The sequence below is a fragment of the Onychostoma macrolepis genome, chromosome 13 (assembly GCF_012432095.1).
Source record: "Onychostoma macrolepis isolate SWU-2019 chromosome 13, ASM1243209v1, whole genome shotgun sequence".
Classification (NCBI taxonomy): domain Eukaryota; kingdom Metazoa; phylum Chordata; class Actinopteri; order Cypriniformes; family Cyprinidae; genus Onychostoma; species Onychostoma macrolepis.
Window position 1 is genome coordinate 20,592,447 of NC_081167.1, and position 12,414 is coordinate 20,604,860.

At 35.5% G+C, this 12,414-nt stretch overlaps 1 protein-coding gene across 1 annotated transcript in view; it reads right to left on the reverse strand.

Annotated features, from left to right (window-relative positions):
- The window catches only part of pdss2 (prenyl (decaprenyl) diphosphate synthase, subunit 2), a 30,658-nt gene that overhangs the window by 7,996 nt on the left and 10,248 nt on the right, over positions 1 to 12,414 (reverse strand). Inside the window, exon 4 of the mRNA XM_058796970.1 lies at positions 5,344 to 5,542. Coding sequence (XP_058652953.1) covers positions 5,344 to 5,542 — 199 coding nt within the window. The remainder of the gene's footprint in view (positions 1 to 5,343; positions 5,543 to 12,414) is intronic.

The window sequence follows — 12,414 nt, forward strand, 5'->3', positions numbered from 1 at the left end:
AGTTACATCCAAAGACTATTAAAAACTGAGCACTTAAAATATATTTTTAATCACGTTTGCTAATTGTTAATTCATCTGTAGAAGTTTGACTTGCAGCTAAAGAGTCTGATCTCTGATTGGCTGGACATCCTGTCAGTCCATCACTACTTCAGTGGGTCAGAACAGAGCGTGTGGGGCTTTAATCACGGTTCGCTGAACAACAGGTTCAGTTTCACACAAAAAAAGATTTTTACTCACACTCTGTTCAGTGTGTGTGTGTGTGTGTGTGTGTTCACTAAAAACAAGGCTCAAATTGACCTTCTGTCCACAGCTGCTAATGGTGACTGAATTGAGAAAAATTGGTCCCACTTTATATTAGGTGGCCTTAACTACTGTGTACTTACATTTAAATTATTCATTTGATACAATGCACTTATTGTGTACCGTACGTACATGTTTTTACATTGTACATATATTTTTAAAAGACCTGTATGTAATTACATCTGTAATTAATTTCTATATTTATAATTACACTGTTGACCCATCCCTTACACCTTAACCCACCCTTAAACCTACCTATATCACCAAACCTGTCCCTAACCTTACCTGTATCCAAACTCAATAGCAGCAAAAGTGTTTTGCAATACAATATGACCACAATAAGTACATTGTGCATATTTTTTGATGCAAGTACATAGTAGTTAAGGCCACCTAATATAAAGTGTGACCAAAAAATTTATCAAGCATATCTAACCGACAATGTAACTACATTTTGCATTATTATTGATTTTTAATTAAAAGTATATAATTATTTGTTAGTATTAGTGTTAGTTCATATAGGCAACAATACTGTATGAAAGTTTGGGGTAGGTAAGATTTTTATTTGATCAAATATTGCAAAAACAGTAATATTATGAAATATGATTACAGTTTAAAATAACTGTTTTCTATTTTAATATATTTCAAAATGTACTTTATTCCTGTGAGGCTAAAGCTGAATCTTCATCAGTCTTCAATGTCACATGATCCTTTAGAAATCACTCTAATATGCTGATTTGCTGCTCAAGAAACTTCTTATTATCAATGTTGAAAACAGCTGTGATGCCTATAATATTTTGGTGGAAACTGATATGTTTTTGTCAGAATTATTTGATGAATATAAAGTTCAAAAGAACAGCATTAATTTGAAATAAATATTTTATTACATTATAAATGCTCTCACTGTCATTTTTAATCAATTTAATGCATTCTTGCAGAATATAAATATTAATTTCTTTAAAAAATTACTGATTACAAACTTTTAAACCAAAGTGTACATATCTTCATCTGTCTGTTAAAAAAAAAAAAAAAAAAAAAAAAAAAAAGTGTTTACATTAGCAAGGTTCAAACCATATTATTAAATGTCAATTTGTTTAAAAAAAATAAAAAAAATAAAAAAAATAATAATATTATATATATATATATATATATATCTTAATGTGATATCTAAATCACAGATTTAGACAGAACCAGACCAAATATGTAAAGTTGTAAAGACATTAAATAAAAATAATAAATGCTACTCGTCTCCTTAAATCTTTAAACTAGAGTTGAGGCGGACATCGCGGCATTAAAAAACAACAACAACAACCTAGGCTCATTGGAAATACGTACCTCTACATATATTTCTGCAAAACTGAAAAAAACGTACCTATGTACGATTCACTGCAGTTTCCAGTTGAAATGAACACTAGATGCAGTAAAACTCTGACAACTTTTATTCCTTTTCACGCGAAGTATGATTTACAGGTACAGTTTTGATTAATAAAGGCTAATTTTCACACAATTACTTGCAGAATGTTGTGTTATGACTTCAAAACAATTTTAACATCCTGCAAGATTTGAAAACTGATACTTTTGAACGTTGTCGTCACACATTCAGCTTCATATGAATGAGTTTTCTAATTCAGTAAGTTTATTCGGTTGCTCGCGCGATACGGCGTTGCACTTCGGTGATGAAAACCTCCGGTACGAATCCCGTGAAACTACGGCTCAACAAAACAGTTCAAATCCGCATAAGGAAGTTAAAATAGCATGGCTGCAGCAGCAAATACGGTTTTATATTATTTTTGCGTTTGTTATCATCACTATCGGGTAGGTTTAGGTTTGGGTTTGGTGTAGGGGACATTTCCAACATGACAGAGCATTAATCTTTAGCGACACTCACCGGATATTTGAATTCTAAATGGCCGCAAAACGTATCTGAAGCAACGTAATAAAAACACAGTAATATATACCTATATCAACGTAATAAAAACACAGTATTATATGTACCTATATCAACGTAATAAAAACGTGCCACGGTCACATATTAAACGTGTGTTTTAGCGCCACTCTCTGGACATTTCACTTTGAAACTGCCGAGAAACGTGCAGTAAGGTACATAATTACGGTGTTGCAGAAATGTATGTAGAGGCACGTCTTTCCAATGAGCCTGGCTTGAAAAAAAAACACTAAACAGATGAGAGACTTCCACTTTCATCCAGCAGGAGGTGCTATAGAACACGCCAATACATACTCCTAAACCCACTGTTTTAAACCACACCATCTACCTAACGAGAGTCTGTATTAAACACACAGAAAAAAAAAGGTGTGAGTCCCAACTAAAATGTATGGCTGTCTGAATGCTGAGCTCCTCTTGAAGGGGGAAACACAGAATCTGTTATTTATATTAGTCGCCACAATCTGCTGATCATCTAAATCCCCTGCAGTCATTTCCATGTCCGCTCATGCACGCATTAAAGTGAGCTTGAGTGTGCGTGTGTATGTCTGAGGCTATGCAGAAGGAAAAGAGTTTGTTTTCCTCCACCGGGAGAGCTGCATTCTAGAGCCGCACTTGGTGACAGATCCTGTCAGCATACTCCCGCTTAGTGCATCTGAGTGTGTCTGTGTGTGTTACCCAGACACAGAGAGATGAAATGTTAGGGTTTGTAGTGCAAATCCCTTTTTACATAGTCTGTTAATATTATGATTTGACAAGTGATTTCCTCTAAAACCGTGAATCCCAGTGTAGGTGTATTTAAGCAAGTCTTGGAAAGTTTTTGCTTTGGCTTTGTTAAATCTATAAAATGTGAGAATCAAATAAGAATGCATTTCATTAATAAATATGTGTTCCAAAAAGTTGTATTTCAAATAAATGCTGTTCTTTCTTTTCATCAAAAAAAAACATGAAAAAAAAATGCAGTTTTAAAATAAAAAATATTTAGGCCTACATGTTTTTTAAAAAAAAAAGGTTATTGAGAGTTTGTATCTCTCAATTTTGACTTTTTTTCTCGTAATTCTGAATTTTTTCTCAGAATTATATCTCAAAATTCTATAAACTCAAGATATAAACTTGCAATTGCAAGGAAAAAAAAGTCAGAATTGTGAGATAAAGTTGCAATTACCTTTTTTATTTTTTTTATTCAGTGGCGGAAACAGGGCTTCTATAGTTTTAACTATTGGTAAGAAGAAATGTTTTTTGGTTTCTTAATGTGACACTAAAGACTAATAAATTACAATTTAAAATATATTAAAATAGAAAACTGTCATTAATATTGTGATAATATAGTTATTGTTTTTACTGTACTATTTTAATCAAATGCAGTCTGGGTGAGCATTAGAAACTTTCAAAACACTAAAAAAATCTTACAGATCACAAACTTTTGAACAGTAAATGTACACTTTTATTCATGCTATGCTAAAAAGTATGTAGTTTAAAATCATTAAAATTGTATATGCACCCAATATTTTGTGTGCTATGTATTTTTATGCCTTTATCCCTTCATTAAGTCATCGTCAAATGTGCCATTTGTATGACGCATGGTGTTGCTGCCTATGTAGCGCATTTTAAATTAAGTTGCCTATAATGGTCTATTTCATTTCAAACCCAGCCTAAGCAGCAAGCAGCTAGAACAGAACCTGAGTTAAAAGTAACAACCTTTCAGAGGTATTTGACCAAAATCAACAGGACTCTAGGGGTGCATAACACAAAATAGGCTGGGAAACACTGCTCTAAAATGTCCTGATGTATTGTACTGACCATTCATAATGCTGTAAGATATTCAAAACGATGCTCTAGTGAGATGCTGTAACCCTGAGCGGAGCGAGGCAGTGGGGCTGCTGGCCGCATGCAGTTAGACGGTGCTTTGACTGCGACTCTAATTAGAGCTGGAGGAGAACACTGACACTTAATGAGGGGTGTAGGAGACATATGCTCACACACTCGCGCACACACATATAAAGAGAGCAAGAGAATGAGGGAGAATGCAAGTGTATGGAAATTAGCAAGAGAGGACACACACAGCGTACAGCATGGAGAACAAAGTCTTTGAGAAGGAAGTCAGAAGCCGGTGAAATCTTTTTTTTTTTTTTTTTTTTTCAGTGTTTTGCATAAAAACACAAATTTGATGAAAAAAGTGGCTCACACCTCCAGCATGAAGAGATGTGTTTGTTTATTTAACTATATTTTTGGTACAAAAATATTAGTAGTAAGCTAAATCTGACAAAATCTTTATTTGGGGATTACTGGGATGTTTTCAGTTGCATAAATTGTTCATAGTAATGTATTTCTTAATCCTTAAAATGCAAAATAAATAAATTAAAATACACAAGTAAAGAAAAACACTTCCCTTTTCTGTCAGAAATAATGGACAGTCCATGTTTATAATTTTTTATATTGTTAAAAAACAACTGAAATTGAAAAGTCTGGGACCGGTAAAATCTTTAAATTTTCTTTTTTTTTAAGATAGTAAGTGAGGATAGCTCACTTACTATCCTCATTAACTTTGAATTTACTTGATCAAACATACAGTAACAATAGAAATATTTTGAAATATTATTACAATTTAGAATACATGTTTCCTATTTTTAATTACTATTTTAATACGTATTCAATTCAATTTATTACCTTGATGGCAAAGCTGAAATGTCCTCTCACACGATCCTTCAGAAATCATTTTAATACGCTAATTTGGTGCTCAAGAAACATTTCTTATTATCATCATCTATGTAGAAAAATGTTGTGCTGCTTAATATTCTTTTTCTAGAAACCTTTAAACATTTTTGGAGGACTTATTTGAAACAGAAATATTTTGTAACATGTCTTCAAATGATCAATTTAATGCAATCCTGCTGAATAAAAGCATTAATTTCTTAAAATCTTACTGTTCTCAAACCTTTGAATGGTAGTGTGAATACTGTAGCTAGGAAAATGTGTACTGATTATTATTTGGGCTCAAATTTTACAACAGCAAACTGCTGGGTTTCTTTCATTACTGAGCATGGAACAAGCGAAGAACAGGCAATGGAAAAACCTGGAGACTTTTTACAGCATTCATTTAGTACCTTGGTGTCATTGAGCTGGGCCAATCCCGTGCAGGCGTTCGCCAACAGGAAATCGCCACTCAGAACAGCCATCTTGTTCCCAAACTGCATGTCTTTGAGGGGGCCATCCGAGTTCGTCCACTCCTTCAGATTCACAATCCCACGATGCACCAGGAAGGCCGTGTGAATCAGCTCCGTGATCTCAGCCAAGTTCCTCTGACTGACAAAGAGACAGAAAGAGAGAAATATTGTGATTTTGAGAGGGTATTAGATCTATAAACAGTCCCTTTATACTTTATACGGAAAGGGAACGATTTTAGCCCAAACGTTCTTCTGCAGAACAAACAAACCAGAGAGAGTGTCAAGTGTCATGGTGACCATAATGCACTTCACAAAATACCAACTGCCACTGATTATCAGACGAGCCCGATTATCACAACGCCATCACACAGACGTTATAATCAAATGTTGATTTGCCGGGTTCAGGATCATAATCAGCTTGGACCATTGAGGTCTCAGCGATAACCACCTTCCAGACACAAGAGAGAGACGTTAGCGCTGATGACCACTTACCCCTCCTTCAGAGCGAGAGACATGGAAAGAAAAGAGGGTGAGAGAATGAAGAAAAAGCATCTTTGATGAAGGGATTCTCTTCAGTTTGACAATGTGAGAGAATCGCTGTGGCCGTTTCTGCTCACACACACACACACATACACTCGTGCTAGTCAATGCTTAGGTAATTACAAAGCACTGCAATAATTCTTGTTGTCATTAAATGCTGTTCTTTAATGGACCATCTCCTGGGCGCAATCATCCCTATTGTGCAGAGCTCTCTTATCCACGCAGCCACCGATCCCGGTCAGTTTCACTTCAGCTGACACAGGTAAAAACAGATCTGAGATGTTGATGTGGCTTACAATGGATGAGGATTACTGGGGAAACTCAAACATACTTCAATGAAGTGTAATTGTATGTATCCATCATCTAAGGTCAAGAGTTGCAGGGTTCTACTTGTCTTTTTTATCTTGGTAAATATTAAAAGTCCACTTTTTGCAAACCTAATCAATCTTGATGGATACAGTGAAATCCCACCCAACATTCTGCTCCATGAATATCCTGTTTAACTCAGAAATGCATCTGATTATGGAAGCAAAATGCATAGTGAATGGCATTTTATGTTGACTATAAATGCATATCAGAAGTTGTTTTCTAGAACAGGTTTGTGATCTCAGACCCTGAAAAAGTCTTCAGGGCTATGTTCACACATGACACGGGTCTGTTTTTTAAATGATAACCGAATCATATTTTTAATTAAAATAGGACAAAAAATATATAATAATAATTAAAAAAATACTGCCCTAAAGTGTTTTAAATGTGACATTTTATTTCAAAATTAAAAAAATTAACTAAATTGAAAAATAAACTAATAAATAAAAATAAATACATTTAAAATACAACATGAACAGCAAAAATAAAAATAAAAAAAAAAAAAAATCACAAAATTAAGAATAAATTAAAAAAATTAAAAAATACAGTGTGAACAATCTAATATAATGTGGGTTTACCATTCATAATCATTCACCATCATTGGCATGCTTCATTTCCATTAGTGTGGAAGACGATGAGTGCACAGAATGCCAATAATACAATTTTGGCCCTTTTCCGCCTCCTTGCCCTTGTTCTTAATTGATGTGTAATTTCACAGCAGCCTCCACGGAACATCAGGTTCATAATAATTGTCTCCATTTATTTAATTCAGATTAGCATGCCAAGTTTGACTATAAGTTCTCGTCAGTCCCTTAAAAAAAAGATTTGGGCCACATTTAGCTGCATTGTGAATGTGGCCAAAGTGTGCGTGTGTCCTTCTCAACACTTTGCGGCTGCCAGTATTGAGTTGCTGATTTGACCACTCATTAGTAATGGTGATATTTGTAACTAGTGTTTTTGAATAAATAGTTTTCTATCCTGAAATGATTTTTATAGTCTTTGTCTCCTTCATCCTTGGGCTAGCTGCAGTGTTTTGGCTGTGTGCAGACAGCCGGAGTTGAATCGAAATCTAATTTTCCCCCAAATCTGCAGCTATGCCGTCTACGTTTTTTTGAAGTCAGTGGGAGGGGCAGCACAGGGAGTATAAATAGCCTCAGAACTCAGTTGCATAGCAACCGATGCCATGGCGCAGAGGGGTTCCGCCCCCTGACACGCCCCCTTTCTCTGTCTGCTCCATTTTCTCTGCCAATTTAACCCTGAAGCGCAGTGGAGCGTGTGCCTACAAGCTCACAGCAGATCACCTTGGAGGTCAAGATGTCAGTTGACCAAAAGCATCACTAAAGCTGTCACACAGTAGCTCAGCCAGATGATGTTTTAATGAACGATCAGAGATGGGTTTGCTTCTAAATTCGTTATAATGTGATTTCAACTCTTAACACAAGACACACACACACACACACACACACACAACACCACAGAAACCACCTATATAACTACCAGCACTAAATAAGACTGTTTCTTCTGCTCAGTCTGCTCTATTCAGTATACAGTGTGTCATATATTAAAAATGAATACCATTCAAAATGAAAAAAGAAAGAAATGTCCTGTCTAAATGTCCTTGCACAGTGAGTTCAAAATTCTCGTCCAAAAGTTTTCACATTAAAAAATAAATACGACCTCAAGTTGTGTCAATCACATTTACAAAATGAAACCTTCGAAACCTTTGTTCGTCATAAAAAAAAAATTGGATCGGATTCAATTTTCTGTGTAGCAAGGCTCGGTGTGCAAGGCCCTTTACGCTCACCAAGGCTGTATTTATTTGATCAAAAACACAGTAGAAAAAAATTATATTGTAAAATATTATTTCAATTTAAAATAACTATTTTCTATTTAAATACACTTTCAAATGAATTTTCAGCAGTCATTACTCCAGTCTTCAGTGTCACATGATTCTTCAGAAATCATTATAATATGCTGATTTGGTGCTCAAGAAACATTTCATATTATTATCAACATTGAAAACATCTGTGTGTACATTTTTATTTAGGATTCTTTGATGAATATAAAGTTCAAAAGAACATATTTTATTTGAAATAATTATTTTTAACTCTATAAATGTTACTGTCACTTTTGATCAATTTAATGTATCCTTGCTGAATAAAATAATTAATATCGAGAAAAAAAAAAGTATATGATTTAAATTTTTAGTCAAACATCTGCACTCATTAAATTTGTCAAATTAATTAGATTACGTAATGTTCATTAAAAAAAATAAATACAAATAAATAAACCTTAACGTCAACTTGCGAAAAATCAGAATATTGCAAAAACTATTTGCGAATAAAGCAGCATTTCCATCTCCTTCAGGTAAATTGGTGCAAAATAAAAAAATGCAATTATTCTATCACATGACTTGAGGCAATTCTCTGAAGCAAATCTTGGAATTTTTATTTTTCCATTATAGTATATGTGCATGTCTTCTTATCGAATTAATCAATGTAACCATCTTAAGTGAGTGCATGAATTTTTCTTGCACTTTTTACGTTGGTCTTAAATTCCATCCAGCATTTTTTCGTTTTGCGAAATCCTAATTTGCATTAAAATATGTGGATGGAAACCCAGCTAGTGACTAAACAGGTAGTATTTTGCATGTACCATCTTAAGAACAAGACAGGCTTCTAGGATGCCACAATGTCTAATGATCTAAAACAAATTCAAGGGGACTTTAGGAGATAACCAAGCAAAATGGACACTGTACAATGCTTTCGGACACAGTCAAAGTCTGCTGAATGTCACACTGTTCCACACGTCCCTTAAAAGAACTGTCGAGCAATCATTCAAACAGACGTCTCTCTCAGCGAGATGCACTCGTGCATGTATGCGATCATACACACACCCCCAAACCATGAGCATGTCTGTCAGAAGTGAACACACACACTTACCATCCAGCTCACATGCACACACAACCACACAACACTGTGTGTGTGTGTGTGAGAGAGAGAGAGAGAGAGAAAGAAAGTGACTCGAAGGGACATTTTACAAATGCTGCATGTCAAGGAGGAGGAGAGCAGCACAGCAATTCATCCATCACCACCATCAAACACACCTCTAACCAGGAACGAGAGAGCGAAAGGTGTCATCGGAGCAGGGAGGGAATGGGGGGGATGTTGAAAGGAAAAAGAGACGACCGACACAGAAAGAGAAAAATACAAACAGGGAGGAAGAAAAAAGGTCTATATGTTAGAAAGAGATAACTACCACAGGCATGTTTATTCTTTACTCATCAACTGATTCACGGAAAAAATAAGATTGAGAAGAATGTCTGATTCTTTATATATTAGTGAATTAAATAGTTCAATCATTCAGACTCAGACTCATTCACTGTGAACCAGATCAACTGAATCAAAAGATCTGATTCAGAAGAACATCTGATTCATGAACAAATCCTAGCTACTTCTCTTTTGAATTTTTATCTATTTGTCAGTTAGTTGAACAGTTTAGTCAGACTTTAAATCAATCATTCTGAATCAATTATTGTAAACCAATTCAACTAATGCATTAAAAAGATCTGATTCAGAAGAACTGATTGATGAACAATGAGTTGCTACTTCTCTCTTAAATCTTTAACTATTCATCACTGAGCTGAACAGTTCAGTCAGATTGTAAATTAATCATTCTGAATTATTCATTCATAAACTAGATCAAGTGATTCATTGGAAAAATATCAGATTCAGAAGAATGTCTGATTAATTCAGATGTACATTTGACATCACTCTCTTCTCTTTTAAATTTGTGACTATTTAGAATTTTTAGAATATAGCACTTAAGTCATTCGGACCACCTGTTATACTTTTTGGGGGGGATTTCTAAAGCTTCACATGTTCAGTTCTAATTGATATTAATTATATATATATACAGCCAGGATCATTTTCACAAATTCACTTTTTTCACAGAAGAGTAAAGTCATACACGAGTAAATGACAGTTTTGTGTAAAATATCCCTTTAAATGTGGGTAAGTGTGTGTGTATGTTTCACCGTCATTCACCTCACCCTTTTTTAACACAGACAGACACCCACACACCCACAATGGGTCAGCCTTGACTCTTACAAGTCTCAGGGCAACTACATCACCATCTTGTTTCCATGACACCCACTTCCCAGCTGTGGAACTATGAGGTCACTTCCTGTTTAGAGGGAACCGTGGGGATGTAGAAGCAAGAAAACGAGGGGAAAAAACAGAGAAGTATAGCGATGAGTGCTGGTCCCTCCTCTCACTTGCTTTGACATTCTCTTTCCCCGCTCAGCGAGAGAGAAAGAGTTCATTCAGACAGCTTGTGCACACACACACACACGCTGCCAAGTACAACAGCCGCTTCTGGTAACTCCCTGGCACTGCAGCCAAAGAACTCTCACACACACACACACACCAGCCTGTTTAGAGCAAGAGTCCTTCTGAGGCACAGCAGTGGAAGTGGATGCACAAGTGTGTGTGTGCTGCGTGTGTGTCAATTTCTTGTCCTTAACTGGACATAATTTGCCCTACACACTTTCATATCCTGTTTCCGATGATCTGTCTATGCAACACGGTTACCATAGATCTTGTTTTCTAATAACCCTTGTTCTCTCCGAATTCAATGCTACATTTTAAAAACAAATGTCATGCTCTTTTTTTCACTTTCACTTATGGAAAGAGAAAAAGGCTACATTTCTAATTGGCCTCAGATGAAATGTGAACCTCTTCGTCTCCGAAATAAAATCTTCAGCAGCCAGTAGCTTTCAAGGTGTCCAAATGAAAAACTTCTCTAATCCTGCTGCCCGGATACTGGCCAAGATGTTTTTTTTTGTTTTTTTTAATTATTAATCTCTCTCCACCTTTCCCACCTCCGAACACACACAAGCAAGCACTTATATGCTGACATTCAATACTTTTGGGAAGTTGACATGTCCTGCGGTGTGACATGTTATACTCCTAAAACTGACATGCTATACAATATCTAAAACTGGCGGCGGTCTGTAAAACAAAATAATTGAGGTATGATATTAAAATGGCTGTATTAAAATACAGCTACAACTTTAAAAACCACAACTAACGCATTGCGGCTTGAAGATCCTTCATCAGGGTGTGGATTTCAGCAGGCAAACTTTATTTAAAGAGTTGAAGACAACTTTAACAAACAGTGTCCGCTGTAATATAATACCTCACAAGTGCATTAGATTTGTTTCATAGACTGCAAAGCCTTCTCCACAGAGCAGCACAGAAGGTAATAGTATATTTTTTGATTGCTTAACATTTTGCCAATTCCTTTGTAATTACAACGACTTTCCATGACCTTGAGAGACTGCGTGGAATATTTGTACTTTTAAAAATGCATTTGTCACCAGACAAGATCATTTAAAATGATCTACTGAGGGAAAAATTAACCCTGTAAAACCAGAAATGTTTTAATGAATCTTTAGACAAAATACAGTTAGGTCCATGTATATTTGGACACAGGCACAATTTTTATTATTTTAGCTGCTGACCAAAACATATTCAAGTTACAGTTATATAATGAATATGGGCTTAAAGTGCACACTCTGAGCTTTAATTGGAGTAAAGGTTAAGGTATTAGGTTACAGCTCTTTAATATACCTCCCCCCTTTTTCAAGGGACCATAAGTAATTCTAAATCAAAAAACAAAGCCATTAGAGGGATAGCAGGAACATTAGGAGTGGCCAAATCAACAGTTTGGTACATTCTGAGAAAAAAAACAAAAGAGCGCACTGGTGAGCTTAGCAACATAAAAAGGCCTGGACGTCCACGGAGGACAACAGTGGTGGATGATCAGAGAATCCTCTTTCATGGTGAAAAAAAAACCCATTCACAACATCCAGCCAAGAAAAGAACTCTCTCCAGGAGGTAGACGTGTCACTGTCAAAGTCTACAATCAAGAGAAGACTTCACGAGAGCAAATATAGAGGGTTCACCGCAAGGTGCAATAAAGGCCAGATTAGACTTTGCTAAAAAAACATCTAAAAAAGCCAGACCACTTCTGGAAAAGCATTTTTTGGACGGCTAAAATCAAAAAAGATCAACCTGTACCAGAATGACAAGAAGACAAACG